At 38.9% G+C, this 18,429-nt stretch overlaps 1 protein-coding gene across 6 annotated transcripts in view; it reads right to left on the reverse strand.

Annotated features, from left to right (window-relative positions):
* The window catches only part of ano1.L (anoctamin 1, calcium activated chloride channel L homeolog), a 120,565-nt gene that overhangs the window by 81,188 nt on the left and 20,948 nt on the right, over positions 1–18,429 (reverse strand). For all 6 annotated transcript variants that reach the window (XM_041589099.1, XM_041589096.1, XM_041589097.1 and 3 more), the window contains exon 2: positions 3,588–3,757. In XM_041589099.1, the coding sequence (XP_041445033.1) occupies positions 3,588–3,757 (170 nt within the window). The remainder of the gene's footprint in view (positions 1–3,587; positions 3,758–18,429) is intronic.

Below are 18,429 nucleotides of genomic sequence, written 5' to 3' on the forward strand. Positions count from 1 at the left end.
TAACACATGCAACCTTTTTTTATGCATTATACATGTTTATCTGCAGGCTTGTTTATAAGAAAATATTGTGCAAACCTTGCAAAATATTTGTGTACTACTAAGCTGTTACTGTTAATAACATACTGGACCTGATTTTCATTTAGGGGCACATTTACTATTGGTCGAATATCGAGGGTTAATTAACCCTCGATATTCGAACCTCGAAGTTAAATCCTTCGACTTCGAATATAGAAGTCGAAGGATTTACCGCAATTCGTTCCATCGAACGATTAAATCCTTCGAATCGAACGATTCGAAGGATTTTAATTCATCGATCGAATGATTTTCCTTCAATCACAAATTGCCTAGAAAGCCTATGGGGACCTTCCCCATAGGCTAACATTGGTGCTCGGTAGGTTTTAGGTGGCGAAGTAGGTGGTCTAAGTTTTTTTTAAAGAGACAGTACTTCGACTATCGAATGGTCGAATATTCGAACGATTTTTAGTTCGAAACGTTCGATTCGAAGTCGAAGTAGCCAATTCGATGGTCGAAGTAGCCAAAAAAAACCTTCGAAATTCTATGTTTTTTTCCTTCGAATCCTTCACTCGAGCTTAGTAAATGTGCCCCTTAGTGTGGCATTACAAGCAGGAATAAATGATTCAGATCAAAACACCGTTCAACGGGTTTTAATGGGAAAATTAGTTTTATGTCTGCCATGTTGTTAAAAGGGCAATGGGAGGTATTTACAATGGGGGTTATTTAGTCCCAATGCCAAAAACTCGGATTTTTACTATAAAATCCGAATTTTTAGTGGGGGGGAAAAACTTGAATTTTTCAGGATTTATTAAAAGCTGAGGCTGCAAAAAATCTGAATCCGAAAATCTGGCATCTCAGACCTGCCGAGGTTACATATAAGTCAATGGGAGAGGTCCCTATCTTATTTGGAAATTTCTGAGGTCTGCGCTGGAATTAGCCCGAAAATCCAACTATTTCAGACAAAAATCACAAAAAGTTGGGCTTTTCAGGAAAAAAATCAAGCAGTTTGAGAAAGAACTGTGAAAAAATTTGTACGATGCGGATGATTTTTTTGTGTTTCTCCCCGATCCGATTGAATTGGGGTTTTTTAATAATTAAAGGGGACCCTTCACACAAAAAAAATATTTCAAATCCTATTTTATCATGTTAGTCAAGCAAAATGAACTTTAATTACACTGTATAAATTATTTGAATCTTGTTTCCTTCAGTCTGGGAATTCATAATTATAACAAGCAGGCAGGAGCCATATTGTGGACACTGTTATTAAGACAAGTCTTGTATCATCTCAGAATCTTGTTTGTGCACCAGAATGTGGGACCTGATGTCCATCCCCATGTCCTGGCTACACAATTAAATGGTTAAGAGTACTGGGGCAATGTAGGGAGAGCAGTGACACCTAGGAAGTGAAAGTAATTGCTTGCCCCGCCTCTATGCCTAGGCATAGAGGAGGGGCAGACAATATTTGATTGACAGCTGATATTTTTAAATGAGCTTACAACAGCTATGAACGCTTTAATAAAAAAAAGAAATTGGTTTTCATATTTAATTTGAAAAGGACTTTTATTATACAGATTTTTATGTCTGGGTGACGGGTCCACTTTAATAAGGTCCAATGAGCTATTGTAAACATAACCAATCTTATATTTTAAGTGCAAGGGCACTGAGTGGATCATCGGTTTTCTGCATTTTGCGTACAGGCGGAGGAAAATGGATCTGCTGTCATTCATTTTTCATGTAGCCCCATTGACAGAAATGGCATTGGCCTGTGTGGAGCTACACTGAGCTGATTTTGGTGCGAAAATGTACATTTTTGTTTTCCCATGCCAAAATCAACTAAATGTGGAAGACAGCTGATCCACTTTCCTCCGCCTGCATACAAAACGCAGGCTGGGGAAAGCCGACGATCCACTTAGTGTGCCCTAAAGTCTAACTTAAAGAATTTTTATAAATGCATTGGGGCTCATATGCTAAAGTATCTTACTTTTTATACAGGGTTTTTTTTTAAGTTGAAATGCAGTGATTTGATGTCATTAAAGTACAGATGCAGTGTCAGACTGGCCTACCGGGATACCAGGAAAACTCCCGGTGGGCCAAGGTGTCAGTGGGCCCTCCTGGATTTGGATTTGGATGAATTCTTGTGCCTGTCCGATCCGAATTGGCATGTGTAAATTAGGAGCGGGTAGGGAAATCACGTGACTTTTCATCACAAAAGAAATTTTTTTTCCACGTTTTCCTTTCCTGACCCTAATTTGCCTATTCAAATAAGGATTCTGATTCGGCTCGGTATTTGGCCGAATCTTTCACCAAGGATTCGGGTATTCGGCTGAATCCCAAACAGATACTGACACCAGAAAATAAAAAAATTTTGTATTTGTCATAATGAATTTTGAATGCTATTTATAATTTTGCCAAAAAAGTATTGGCCTGATGCTTTTATATTACCTTTATTAGCCTGTTCCTCTATGAAGGGGCTGCCATATTTGTGTAGCAGGAGTCCGTTACCATTAGAAACTCTAACTGACAGGTTAAGAAGGGACAGTCAGGTTGGCAAAACAATCAGGTTTAGGAACTTCAAGTGACAATTACTTACAAAAGCAGAACTATCCGTGAAAAACGATAAACATGACCCATAGGCGACTTTTAATGTAATTCATATTTTGAAAATACAATTTTTTAGTATCAGTATAACTTTAATTGCCCTAACTTGCTATTCTTGTGCAGTTCTCAAATATAAATTTATGAACAGATGTTAACACAGAGGTTCCTACACCAAAGAAAATGGAAATGGGTGATGGCAAAGCAGACCAGACACTACAATTTCTTAACTCCCAAGAGATTGCAATGACATTAAGCAGTAAGACTTAGCCAAGATAAAAGGGTTAAAATGATTTGTAGAAGGGATTAGTTCTAGGGTACAGCCACCCACATCTGTTTACTGAAACCTTAGTTCTGTTCAGATATGAAGCCTTAACTATTTCCCACATAGGATGGCTGTGTATAATAATCAGATTAAGGGGTTCACCTTACAAGTACAGCCAGATAACCAGAAACCTTTCAGTCCAGCTTGCTTGGTTTTGGCACAGATTTAATAAAATAAACACAGGGGGAATCTCCAAGTAGTCATGGTTAACCCTTTATGTGGCAAGGGTGCGTTTCCCTTTTGGCTCCAAATGAGGATGATGTGATATAGTTTCACGATTTCTAAAAGTCAGCAGCAAAAGAGGAATGTCATTAGAGCTTTATAAATGTCTGGGTGACAATTCTGTTTCTACTACAGCTAAAAGTTCTCTTATGCTAAATTTAAACATACACCACCTAGACAATTCTTCAGGAAGCAGCGGAACGGCACAGTCTGCTGCCCTGCCCGACAAGCATTGTCTCGTACACAAAGTGTGAGAAATGTAAAAGTTAAAATCAAGCTTTTAAAACTGTCCCGTTAAGGTTGCTATATTACAAGATTCCAGAGAGTCTGCCGTTTTGCTGGGACCGTAATTTCCACTATCCGAGCAGCCGGCATCTGGTACCAAAGTAACATATGTGATACAAATGTGACAGGAACGAGTGCAACTTACCATGCCATCAGACTGGACATATCCGATGTCTTCAATAGCCTTGATGTTGATAATGTGGATCCCTTTCTCATTGTCGTCTGCATACTCCTTCTGACTTTCCCTCATTGTTTCATTGGAAGTTGCTCTGGGTTCAGAAGAATGCTTTAAGCCTCCGCATGCAGCGTGCTGCCCTGTAAGAGAGATGAACAACACATCCAGCTGAGCCAGTGATCTGAGCCTGTCTCCCACGCCTCTAAAAGACCTGCGCTCCCAAGCTCTGCCTCTCCTTGTGCTGCTCAGCAGTCTGAACCAGCTGAAGTCCCTTCGGATTTGTTTGTCGAAGTGTAACAAAGAGCAAACAGCTAACTAATTTCATGATTTTGCTACTTAAGGGAGGCAGTAACATAAGTTCAGGTCTGCAAACTGGCGGTGGTTCACCGTTAACTTTTAGTATGTTATAGAATGTCAAATTTTCATTTGGTCTTCATTTTTTCTTTATTATAGTTTGTGATTTATTTGCCTTCTTTTTTTGACTCTTTACACTTTCAAGTGGGGGTCATTGACCCCCATCTAAAAACCAAATGCTATATAAGCCTACAAATGTATTATTAGTACGTTATAGAATGTCCAATTCTAAGCAACTTTTGAATTGGTCTTCATTTTTTCTTTATTATAGTTTGTGATTTATTTGCCTTCTTTTTTTTACTCCGCTTTCAAACGGGAGTCACTGACCCCCATCTAAAAACAAATGCTCTGCAAGGCTACAAATGTATTGTTGGTACTTATAGAATGTTCAATTCTAAGCAACTTTTCAATTGGTCTTCATCTTTTCGTTATTATAGTGATTTATTTGCCTTCTTTTTTTGACTCTTTCCACTTTCAAATGGGGGTTACTGACCTCATCTAAAAACAAATGCTCTGAAGGGCTACAAATGTATTGTTATTGCTACTTTTTAGTACTCATCTTTCTATTCAGGCCTCTCCTATTCATATTCTAGTCGCTTATTCAAATCAATGATTGGTTGCTAGGGTAATTTGGACCCTAGCAACCAGACTGATGAAATTGCAAACTAGAGAGCTGCTGAATAAAATAAAAATCTAATTAACTAAAAACATGCAATTATAAAAAATGAAAAACAATGGCAAATTGTCTCAGAATATCCCTCTCTACATCATAATCAAAGTTAATTTAATAGTTACAGCCCCTTTAAGTATGTCACAAGCCTCAGTAACATAAGCAATATGGCAGATTATGATCTGATTTATTTTTTCTGATTTGTATTACAATAATCAGCATCTTCCAACCTGTCTTTCAAACTAGAGCCTGGTTGCTAGGGTCCATCATCCTAGCATCTAGGTAGCAATTGGTTTTCATGTTTCATTATTTCTGGGTTTTGAGTTATATTTAGCTTTTTATTCCGCAGCTCTCCAGTTTACAATTTTAGCAATCTGTTTGCTAGGTACAAATAACCCATCAACCCTGCATAGAATAAGAGACTGGAATATGAATAGGAGAGGCCTGAATAGCATGACTAATAATAAAAAGTAGCAATAACAATACATTTGTAGCCTTACAGAGCATTTGTTTGTAGATGGGGTCTGTAACCCCCATTTGAATGCTGGAAAGAATCAGAAAAAAAAGGCAAAATATTTAAAAACTATAAAAAATAAATATTGAAGAACTACTGCAAAGTTGCTTAGAATTGGCCATTCTATAACATACTAAAAGTTAACTGAAAGGTGAACCACCCCTTTAACTAAGGTTACCAAATCACTTGACCAAATCATTGACACCTCTAATAAATGCTTGTTGCAGGGCTGCATTGATTGCATTTAAATAAAATTGCAAGCAGTTCGGCCTAGATGTATCCCTGAATTTTTAAGTTATCTTGTAACTAGGGATGCACCGAATCCAGGATTTGGCCTTTTTCAGCAGGATTCAGATTCGGCTGAATCCTTGGGCTTGGTCAAACCAAATCTGATTTGCATATGCAAATTAGGGGCAGGAAGTGAAATCATGTGATGCAAATTACGATTCGGTTTGGTATTCAGCCGAATCTTTCAAGGATTCGGCTGAATCCCAAATACTGGATTCGGTGCATCCCTACTTGTAACCCTATTCTAAACAGCATCACCAAAGCTAAAACTCCCTATTACTCCTACAGAGAAGGAGCGGGGCAAGAAATAGCTGTCCTTGGGTGCAAGTACTTTTTGGCCTAGCACTACTTTCCACTTTATCCCACTATCCTTATTTACTGCAGTATTCATCGTTAATGTTCCTCTTTCATTGAGTTTAGCATCAATATAGTATCATTCATTATTTTATATCATTCAAACAAAGCCAGGAGTTTTTCTGATGTTATTGTAGAAGACTGATACAGCGACCAAATAAAATACAATCACAGCAAGGGAACAAATTTGTGGAGGAGCATTTCTTGAAAAAAATGTTTTAAGGAACAAGCCCAAATACAGTTTAAAACTTTGAAAAATACTGCCACTGTAAATACTTAAATGGGTGGTTCACAACTTTCAGTATGTTCCAGAATGGATAATTCTGAGCAACATGTCACTTGGCCTTTATTTTTCTTTCTTATAGTGTTTTAATTAGTTCCCTTCTACTTCTGACTCTTTCCAACTTTCAAATGGGGGTCACTGACCCCATCTAAAAAACAAATGCTCTGTAAGGCTATACATGTATTGTTATTGCTACTTCTTATTACTCATCTTTCTATTCAGGTCTCTCCTATTCATATTCCAGTCTCTTATTCAAATCACTGCATGCTTCCTAGGGTCATTTGGGCCCTAGCAACCAGATTGCTGAAATTGCAAACTGGAGAGCTGCTGAATAAAAAGTTAACTTAAACTTAAAATAATAAAAAATGAAAAACAAATGCAAATTGTCTCAGAATATCACTCTTTACCTCATACTAAAAGTAAAATTCAAAGATTAATAACCCCTTTTAAGTCTGTCCCTGTGGCTAATATGAGGCACTGGAGCTCATTTATCAACACTGGGTAAATTTGCCCATGGGCAGTTATCTATAGCAACCAATCAGTGATTAGCATTCTGAAGCCAGCTGCAAGTACAACAATTTGATTGGTTGCCATGGGTTACTGCCCAGTGTTGATAAATGTCCCCCACTGTGCTCATACTCAAACCTAGGGCACGTATATATGTCAGATCACGTCAGTCAATGCATGGAGAGAGGCGTCTTTTAGTGCCACAGTTAGAATCCACATTAGGGTTGCCACCTTTTAAATTGGTTGAATCCGGGCAGGGGGCGGATAATGACGTGGTGATCAGTGATTAGTTGATTGCCATGTCATTAGCTTCAATATCCTCAGGGCCGCTCCAAGAACCTTGCCTCAAGCGACACAGAGCAGCGGCAAAAAGTTTAAAATAGTTTTTTTAAACAAAAAATCGACTCTAGGCAGCAGCCCCTGAAACTCCCCTGAATATCCTGTCCAAATTTACTAATTTGGAAATCCGGACAGGCAGTTTTCACCTGGACAGCCCTTCCAAAAACTGGACACGTGGTAACCCTAATCTGCATTCTGGTGATCAGTGAGCAGGAGCATTCAAAATTGGTGGTTGGAGGTTATAAGGGCAATATTTACTGATTTGCCTAATGGATGGACACAGTTTTACATTTGAAACTGTACCTTGTATTCTTAATTGAAGCCTAACCAATACTTTTCTAAAGGAGGTCATGGTGCAGAAAAAAAAACGGGTATAAAGAGCTGTGTATTTCACCCAAAAATGCCACTCCAGCCCTGTTGTTTGTACCAGCCACATATCTACGCACCTTCAAAATTAGGTGAAAGCTGCAAAAAGGGGCACAACGCGCACCCACCACAGGTTCTGATTGCAAGTACATGGCATTACATGCTAAAAGGCACAATTCTGCATCCATTAGCACTCGACTGTTTGCACTTACTCCTACAGATGAACTCTATAGTGTTTCACTTTTATTCATTTTTCATTCCCCAGAATATAAAGATAGCTTACTGTGCACATAGAACTTTCTTTTTCTGCATATTTGCATGCAGGGGAGGACTGGCAGTTTTTGGCCTGGGAAGCAAACAGACCCCAGTGACCTCTAGCGCTGGGACCCCACCCTGGCCTAGGCCAACCCATCAATAAAATAGGAGCTGCAAACATTCTAGGAAATATTTGTTTAAAATGTATGTTATTGGTCATATTGCAAGACAAATTACTATTAGATTAAGGCTTTGTGGCAGGGATTATACGTCTTTATTTTTTATGATATGATTTTACTAGGGCCTTACAAGGAAATTCTATCCTATGGATATGTGGGTTTACATGAATGTATTTCTCTACATATTCAGCTATAGGGTAGGCCATAAGTATATGGTTCCTTATCATACGGTGTGGGATGTTAGTCCCTAACTTGCACATCTGAATTTATATAAAAATGCAGAGGTTAAAAAAAATACAAGACCCGTATTAACCTAAAAGGAAAATATAACTAAAAATCATATATATTACATTATATCCCAGACTAAAGCTGGTCATACATGGTGAGATTTGGACATTTTGTTTTGGCCCAGCAGGTTGCCAGAACAGATCAAATGAGCAGATCTCATCAGGGTTATAAAGCACACACTTTTTTAGTAATATATTTTTCCATATGGACACAGTTATTATTATTTATCAGCTTATTTCTGATATCTGAAATACCTATGATTGATACATATAGTCCTGGCAGCAAAAGTTGTAAAAGTTATATTAAGTAGGGATGCACAAATCCACGATTTCTACCTTTCATGAATGATTCTGCCGAATCTCAAACAGAATCCTTAAAGGAGAAGGAAAGGCAAAAATTAAGTAAGCTTTATCAGAAAGGTCTATATAAATACACCAGTAAACCCTCAAAGTAATACTGCTGAGTCCTCTGTCAAAAGAAACACAGCATTTCTTTCCTTCTATTGTATACTCATGGGCTTCTGTATCAGACTTCCTGTTTTCAGCTTAAACCTCCAGGTCTTGAGCATGCTCAGTTTGCTCTACTCTCCCTCCTCCCCTCCCTGTTGTAATCTGAGCCTAGAGCTATAAGTGATGTCACACCAAGCTAATATGGCAGCTGCTATCCTAAACAAACAGAGAGGGCTTCTAGAGCTGTTTACTTAGGTATGGTAAAGCATTGAACAGAATAAATGGTGTTATAGCTTGCACTATTGTGGCTAATCTATTGGCAATAAACTGCTTCGGTACCTTTCCTTCTCCTTTAAGGCAAGGAAGAGTTAAAATGAACATTCAAAAAATTTGCAATTTTTGTTCAAGTGATGAAAAGTTATGTGATTTTAAGGATTTGGTTTGGCAGTTTAATTCAGCCAAATCCTGCTGACAATGGCAGAATCCTGTCCAAATCCCAGACCAAATTCTGTATTCAGTACATCCCTAAAGCTAAGGACAACTCACCTGTACCAGGTCTCATATCACACGACTGTTACCGAATGCCCTACATATTTTAGAGTTGTATCACTTATCACTCCAGCAATTCAAGACACAGTTGCCCCAGCACTTTAAGACACAGAGAAAAAAGCATTTGAAGACACAATGGCCAACAACATTTCGGGGCAAATTCACTAACCGGCGGAGTCGGCTTCGCCACACTTCGCCTGTCGAATTTTCGGCAGCGATCCACAAATTCACAAAAATGCGAAGTTGCGCTCAGCGAAGGATTCGGATTCAGTTCGGCCAGGCACAAGGATTCAGCCGAATCCTACTGAAAATGTCCGAATCCTGGCTTAATACCGAACCGAATCCTGGATTCGATGCATCCCTAGTTATAATATTCATACATGATTCAAAATTTTAACACAATCCAATTAACCACAAGCCACTTTAAGGCATATGTTTAATGTAGAACATCATTGTAGCGCAGGTCAATTATAAGCTTGTTGGACAAAGTGTATATTAATTCTGCTGGGTGGGTATTGGCACTGTAATTCTGTAAGCCTCACCTGGCAAATCTGACTATTTCTGTGTTTGTTTTACTCAGTGTATACAGCATATAGAACAGCAGGTACAGCAGCAGAAACAATGGTCCATTGACAAAAAATAGCAAACAGTAGATTCCATTATGTGACTCGGTTTCTGTGATCCTTCAAACCTTTTTTTAGTGTTCTGTGCATTTTCCTCGGGTGTAGAGAAATGAAACCTCCACTTTAAATAGTTGCATATAACACACAAAAGCCATGAATATCCTGTAAATGATATTCTTATAAACGGTGAGTAGTGATGTCATTTTTGTCACATGACTCACTAAAACGTGTGTATTATAATAAATAAAGTACCCCTTGTTGAAAAATATGAGGATATTAAAAGTAACCTTGGAGTTCCATGACCAGTCTAAAAACACTTGGTCTTTGGCCTCATGCTTTTATATGGTCATGGAACTCCTCGTGACTTATAATATCCTTATATTTTACAATAGGGGGTACTTTAATATTGTACAAAGGCATCAGCAAATGTACTTATGTGGAGAACTGTGAATCAAGGGTGCTCACAGATCGCATCTATAGTTCTTCCAATCTCTGTCTCTTCACATTGCCCTTGACCTACTCACAGAGCATGTGTTACTTCTCATTGCACATGGCAGAGCATTTTAAGTTTTAACAGCAAAGGATTTCAGAGGCAATGTGATTTGTGATTATTTCAGCTATGTGACGCCCTCAAGTGCTCACACCAATAGATTTGCCTGAAACAGAAATACTTCTCTTAAAACACACATCAGGAATACATGTATTAGCTCTGATGTATGCATGTATTGTGTATTTTTACAATGTAAACTTGTTGAATACTATATGAAGTGTTACTACTATATAAAGTACAAATGTGGAGTACTGTTGCTTTGCTACATGTTCCAACAATAATCTCCCCAAAATGCCTTCCCGTCTGGCAAGAATGCGAATCGGTGGAGGGAAGGCATTTTGCGGAGATTAGTCGATCAAAGATTTATTACTTGGCGACTAATCTCCCTGTGTGCCACCCCCCTAAGGTTACTGTCTCTGGTATTTGAGTCTGGCAGTTAAGTAATTTAGGTGCAGATTCTGCGCTAAAGTCCTGCAGTGGTCGGGTACCCGTGGGTTACCCGCAAAACCTGCGGTACCCTGCAGGTTGCAGGTAGAAGTTCTCCGGGTTTGCGGCTCGCGTTTTACTCCTTTTTCTAATCACGCCTACTTTCAATGATGTCACTTCCGGTTTACAATGACAGTGCTTCCTGTTTTACTCCTTTTTTTTCTGATAACACCAACTTCCAATGATGTCACTTCCAGTTTACAATGACAGCACTTCCTGTTTTTTGATGGTCAGCGGGTTGCGGATCGGGTTGCGGATAAGGTACTTGCTGGTAGGGTAGCGGGAAAGTATCCGGGTTGCGGATCTGGGTGCGTGTCGGGTTTAACAAATTGGTTCCGCGCAGGACTCTATTCTGCGCTGTTATATTTTTGCAACATTTAGTTGACACATTTTTCAGCAGCATCTTTGGAGTATTAGCAACTATTGTATCAACAGAAAAAGTCACACAGAAAACAGAAAGTAATCGGAAAAAGTCCTTATTTCTGGTGAACCATCTGAAACCAACTGAACTGAAAAAAGTGTTAAAGGTGAACAACCGCTTTAAAAGGTGAAAAATTATACTTTAAATCTCAATATTGGAAAAAAAAAACATGAACAAAAAAAAAGAAAGTATTTGAAAAAAAAGTCTTTATTTCTGGTGATCTATCTGAAAACAACTGAACTGAAAAAAATATTGGCGAACAACCGCTTTAACCCTCATCACTCAGCCTTGTTGACCTTGCAAACTGTCAGTTGTTTCAACTTTCTCAGTCACTCCAATATCATTCTATACTGGATCGAAACATTACAAGGATCATGTAAGAAGCGCCGGGAGACCGGCTCCCAGGCTTCCTCTGCTCTGACGCACGTACGAATGTCCAGTTTGGCGTGTGCTGCGTCAGGATGCCAATGGACGAGCTGACGTCACTTTGGCACCAAATTCAAAAATAAAAGGCGCTTTTGTATTCTAGGCTATGCCCAAGCTGGTTTTCAGTATCCTGATCCTGCCTAAGCCTATTGTTATTACTCCTGCCTGGTTTTTGACCCTTTTGCCAGTTTAACACTTTGCGGCCTGCCACTGACCTCTGCCTGAATTGACCACGGAATCCTGCCACCAGCCATCGACCTTTGCCTGAACATGACTACACCTTTTACCTGATTCTTCTAATACCTTGCTTAAACTATCTTGGCCGTGAGTTGGATCCCTGCCTTCTCTCGCAGCAGAAAGCCCTGGGCCCCAAAAGGGTGTTGCTGAACACAGGGGGTTGGTAGGGCCATCCTACAACACCCACAAGATAGGCCCTGGTAGCATTACAGGCTCCTAACCACCACAGTTCGTAACAGATCATTACTGGAAATAAAGTATTTCACACAGCTTTTCTGTCCAACATTACCAGCTTTCTTTATTTATATCTGTGGTCAGCGGAGTCACGTTGAGGTGATTATAGAGTGCACTGTAGTCAAGGGCCCCATAGCAGAGCTTAATTCCCAGGTTATAAAAGAGGTGAGTCTTGTAGAGAGTGGGCATGGTTTAGGTGGATTGTGGGTGTTGTTTACACTAACTAAATAAATAATATAATAAAATGTAATTTGCAATCATTTGGAAGCAGCCAGATGGATCAGAAGGTGGCCATGCATGCCAAGGTAATTTATCCTCATTGGTAGGTCCCAGACAACCAGTTGGCTAATAACTTGGGCACCTTGGGTGAGAAAGTCTTGCTAGGTAAGTAGTATGGGGCCCTGTGATTACTGATGGTGACCTCTTGTTGAGCTAAACCAATAGCTACTCAGTTTAAGTGAACCGTGTTGTACATTACACCCAATCCACAGGTGTTCCTGGCTGCTTCTCAGAGTTAAAGCGGAAGGGTGTGGCCCTCTAGGTTTGCATATGAAACTGTAATACTGCAGCACAATTAGCATTTCTATAATCCAGGAGCATAATCTAACATTTACAAGTAAATATAAAATATGTCCACGACATAACATATATAGTAAATCAACACCTGGTGGAAACATTTTTCCAGGCAGTTGTCATTTCTTACAGTTTACTGACACGGCTACATACAGGTTTCAGGACAAGTGAAGAAACGCTTTGTGCGGAGCCTCATAAGCTCTTATTTGTTTGCAGCTTACTCAGAAGATAACTGGCAATAAAACAAGATCAACAAAGCCTTTATAGTTTAGTTTGGCTCCAAAGCACAATATACAAATACACATACATAGCCCTGCTGGACCTCTCCTTGTATTATGATTATACAATAAAAGTTTGGTTGTACATAAGTAATGTGACCTTTCCAATAAAATCATAATATGGGCAAACTAGTACCGGTAAGACATTACTATTTCAATAAAGATAATTGCCATCTGCAGCTCTACTATTCTTTATTTACATTAAGGGACCTATTTATGCAGATGAAAAATTAACAACTTTTCATTTTATAATCTCTATAGTAATAAGTCAAATCAACTGTATGCTATATTTTTTTTTTTGCTCTTCTACTTTAAAGCTGGATATATTAAAAAGGCCCTATAAAATACAAATGATGCACATTTAAGCACTGGTAGGAATTGCTCTGGTAGGAACAAAACATTTTAGTGAATGGGAATAAAGCCTTAAAATATATTTCTTTAATTTGTTAGCAAGGCAATTCCTGAACAAATATGGATACTAAAGATACCTTTAGTACCTTTCTATAAACTTAGCTGTCTATATGAGGCCCAGGCAGGATTGGGATTCAAAATAGGCCCTGGCATTTCAGATACACAGAGGCCCAAACAGCCCCCCACAGTCCCAATTAATAGTGACTGTCTATGGCATTTTACAGCAGCCCATCTGGCATTTGCCCTAATCCACAGATTGCCAGTCTGAGCCTGGGTAACCTTCATCTAGTTAGCAGAAGCCACATCGTGCAAAAACGTGACTGAACTGCAGCATGATCTTATTGGAATACGATATCTCTATATTAGAAGAGCATTTTTCCTATGCTCCCTGTGGTGTCTTTTTGTTTACTAATGTGTTCCCTTCCTTTGTTCTCCCATTGTTTTCTATGTTGTCCGAACTCTCTGTGCCACATGGAAATGCAACTTGCTGTGTTCCACCTGTGTTTGGTGTAGGGATGTACCGAATCCAGGATTTGGTTCGGGATTCGGCCAGGATTCGGCCTTTTTCAGCAGGATTCGGCCGAATCTTTCTTCCCGGCCGAACCGAATCCTAATTTGCATATGTAAATTAGGGGCAGTGAGGAAAATCACGTGACTTTTTGTCACAAAACAAGGAAGTAAAAAATGTTTTCCCCTTCCCACCCCTAATTTGCATATGCAAATTAGGATTCGGATCAGTATTCAGCCGAATCTCTCGCAAAGGATTCGGGTGTTCTGCCGAATCCAAAATAGTGGATTCGGTGCATCCCTAGTTTGGTGGTTCTGTGCAGCAGAGTGTGGGCACTATACAAAACTATTAGCTGGATTAAATTATGTTATCTACATCATATTACATACAAGTATGGGATTCGTTATCCGGAAACCCGTTTTCCATAAAGCTCCGAGTTACGGATAAATCTGCCACTTGGGGTTTTACAGATAAGGGAACTTTCTTTAATTTGGTTTTTCATACCTTAAGTCTACTTGAAACTCTTGTAAACATTAAATAAACCCAATAGACTGGGTTTGCTTCCCGTAACGATTAATTTTGTCTTAGTTTGGATCCAGTACAAGGTATTGTTTGTTTATTACAGAGAAAAAGGAAGTCATGTTTAAAAATTTTTATTAATTTGGATAAAATGAGTCTATGGGAGATGGCCTTTCTGTAATTCAGAGATTTCTGGATAACGGTTTTCTGGATAACAGATCCCATACCTATACTGGATTACTGAAAGGTCCATTATCCAGAAAACCCCAGGTCCCGAGCATTCTGGATAACAGGTTCCATACCTGTCTTTGGTATAAGGAAATTATTAGAGAATATGGACCCATTACATCCCTATAATAAAAAGCAAACGGAACACCCCCAGGAACTAGAAGACCTTTTTAAGCAGTGTAAATTATCCCTAAGTACTTATGGGGTGTTTTCAAAAATAATAACCGGCACAAAGTATCTGCAAGTGGGGATATATCCCTGCATCAGGCATGACAAAGGGCCATGCCCCTGAAATAACATCACTCTGAATAAAATCATAATAAAATAGCATCACTCTGAATAAACACACAGGGGTATATCTCTCCTTGCAGATACAGGTATGGGACCTGCTATCCAGAATGCTCGGGACCTGGGGTATTCCGGATAACGGATCTTTCCATAATTTGGGTCTTCATGCCTTAAGTCTACTAGAAATTAATGTAAACATTAAATAAACCCAATAGGCTGGTTTTGCTTCCAATAAGGATTAATTATATCTTAGTTGGGATAAAGTACAAGCTACTGTTTTATTATTACAGAGAAAAAGGAAATCATTTTTAAAAATTTGGATTATTTGGATAAAATGGAGTCTATGGGAGACTTTCTGGATATCAGGTTTCCGGATAAGGGATCCTATACCGGTACCTTGTTGTGATAGTTTTGCTTAACTATTGGTGAGGTTGCCGACCCTCTAGATTGAGCATCTGGAAGAGGTAAGGGTGTGCTGGCGAATCTTCTTGTACTTGTGGGATACCCTTTTGACATATGCACAATGCTTGCGTGTGGTCCCTCCAGTACTTGTGCTATGCTCTTGTTATATTTACAAACTACTTGTTTACTAATCAGTGTTTTGTTCCAGTAGATGACTTGGGATAATCTTTAATTAGAAATTTAGGGGCAAAAATATTCTAGTCTGCCCACAAAAAGGCCACAACAGAGCAACTGTTGTAACTGATTTATGGATTTGATAAATAGACATTTTCCCATATAAGATAATAATATAAATAGAACCAGATTTAAAGATAGGATTTGCCTGTGCATGGCCACTTCCTGTTTTGAGAAAGGAGCAAATCAATGCCTCATTTGAGTTAGGAAGTAATACGTAGCCGGCGTTTTAAAATGGAACATTCTTGCTGTCTAAGGTCAGAGTGAAACCTGCAGATCTCGCCATGCTTTTTAGATACAGTTTACTGTAGTGTTATAATATATTGTAAGCTTGTAAAAGAAACAGAGACCAGGGAGCTAATTTCTGGTACACAAGTGAACAGAAACCAGCAGAAACTAATCAGGTGTTGGCTTTCTTTTTCAAATGTATAATTCCGAGCAAAATAAAATGCTGCTTGGTTGCTACAGGACATTGGACTGGTAAGATTTTTTTAAAAAAGGCCCTGAATTAAATAGAGCACTTTTGTAATTGTAATGGAGAGGTTGTAACAAAGCTAGTAGTCACAGGCATAGGTAGAATCATGGGTAGGGCTGCCACCTTTTGGGGCAGGAAAGTGATGTTTTGGGTTGTAACATCAGGGGGGTAGAGCTATTACAAGACAATCAGTAATTGGCTGATAGCTGCGTTATTCACTTAAGAGTCTTTTACGGAATTCCTAGGTGGGAAATGTGCCAGCTTTCACGTGGGGTTGTTTTGGGTCAGACTGTGACATCAGGGGCTGGAGATATGACTGGACAATCAGCAATCATTCACTAAAGGAACACCAAAAAGATGAACGTTTTTAAAACGAATGACAATATAATGTACTGTTGCCCTGCACTGGTAAATCTGGCATGTTTGCTTCAGAAAGACTACTACAGTATATCTAAACAAGCTGCTGTGTAGCCATGGGGGCAGCCATTCAAGCACAGGATACACAGTAGATAACAGATAAGTACTACTATAGTTTATATAAACAAGCTGCTATGTAGCCATGGGGACAGCCATTCAAGCACAGGATACACAGTAGATAACAGATAAGTACTACTATAGTTTATATAAACAAGCTGCTGTGTAGCCATGGGGGCAGCCATTCAAGCACAGGATACACAGTAGATAACAGATAAGTACTACTATAGTTTATATAAACAAGCTGCTGTGTAGCCATGGGGGCAGCCATTCAAGCACAGGATACACAGTAGATAACAGATAAGTACTACTATAGTTTATATAAACAAGCTGCTGTGTAGCCATGGGGGCAGACATTCAAGCACAGGATACACAGTAGATAATAGATAAGTACTACTATAGTTTATATAAACAAGCTGCTGTGTAGCTATGGGGCAGCCATTCAAGCACAGGATACACAGTAGATAACTGATAAGTACTACTATAGTTTATATAAACAAGCTGCTGTGTAGCCATGGGGGCAGCCATTCAAGCACAGGATACATAGTAGATAACAGATAAGTACTACTATAGTTTATATAAACAAGCTGCTGTGTAGCCATGGGGCAGCCATTCAAGCACAGGATACACAGTAGATAACTGATAAGTACTACTATAGTTTATATAAACAAGCTGCTGTGTAGCCATGGGGGCAGCCATTCAAGCACAGGATATATAGTAAATAACAGATAAGTACTACTATAGTTTATATAAACAAGCTGCTGTGTAGCCATGGGGCAGCCATTCAAGCACAGGATACACAGTAGATAACAGATAAGTACTACTATAGTTAATATAAACAAGCTGCTGTGTAGCCATGGGGACAGCCATTCAAGCACAGGAGACACAGTAGATAATAGATAAGTTCTAAAGAATCCCATTGTATACTAAAGAGCTTATCTGTTATCTGCTGTTTATCCTGTGCCTTTTCTACTTTTCCAGATTTGAAGGGCTGCCTGCCCCCATGGCTACAGAGAAACTTGTTTATATAAACTATAGTGGAATTTCTGAATCAAACACACCAGTTTTACCAGTGCAGAGCAACAGTATTAGGGATGCACCGAATCCACATTTTTGGATTAAGTTCCGAAAGCTTCTACATAATAACAACAGCTAATTTTGTTTTTTTAATTAAATAAATCACAACCCCAATTTATTTTGTTCATGCTGCAGATAGGTATATTTTACACTTTTGATCTCAGCTTCCTAGGAAATACTCATGTCATTAAACTGTCTACTTAAAAACCTTTACACAACTAAGACAAACATCTATAAACAGATGCTCATGGACCACAAAATATTTCTAAAGCCTGAAAGCAAGATTAACCCTGTCCCAACAGCTAAACACGATTTTACACTGAAAGACGGTCTATTACTCTTGTTGTGTACTCTGTAGTTTTTCTCAGAGTAAACACTTTCATAAAGATAGGTATTAGGCCTACCAACTGAACCAATCTTCACATTTTCCCATACCACCTAATACAATATTTCTATATGTCTGTTAATATTAGATAACCACAAATCAAATATGCTCTAATAGCAATGTAGGTATGGTATATAGATGAAGGAAGGCAGGTATAAGGTTTATAGTCCTTCTTACCTACTGCTCACTTCTCCCTTCAGTTATAATGCATATATATTTTTAGGGTAAAACTAAAAGACTAAGCTATTTTTGGCATTGTATACTGCTTGTTTTTCATCTTCTGCTCCCACACACACAAAATGTTTCCGGATAACGGTGATTAGTCCCCAGGGTGTTTTATAATTTTTAGAAGAAATAAATGTTTGATAGTTCATGGAAGTAGTTCCTGCACTTACTGGATATATCTCCATACACAGATTGATTGGGGTAGCCAGATAACAATGTCTTAAATAAAACTGGAATTAACACACTCACCATTTCACCACACATGCACAAATGAATGCGGCAGGTGGCTGGCTACTGAAAACAATGAGCCCCCATGCAACTAGTAGCCCACAACCCATGATTAGCGCTGGAAATTCCTGGTGA

The sequence above is a fragment of the Xenopus laevis genome, chromosome 4L, assembly GCF_017654675.1.
Source record: "Xenopus laevis strain J_2021 chromosome 4L, Xenopus_laevis_v10.1, whole genome shotgun sequence".
In the NCBI taxonomy this organism is placed as follows: domain Eukaryota; kingdom Metazoa; phylum Chordata; class Amphibia; order Anura; family Pipidae; genus Xenopus; species Xenopus laevis.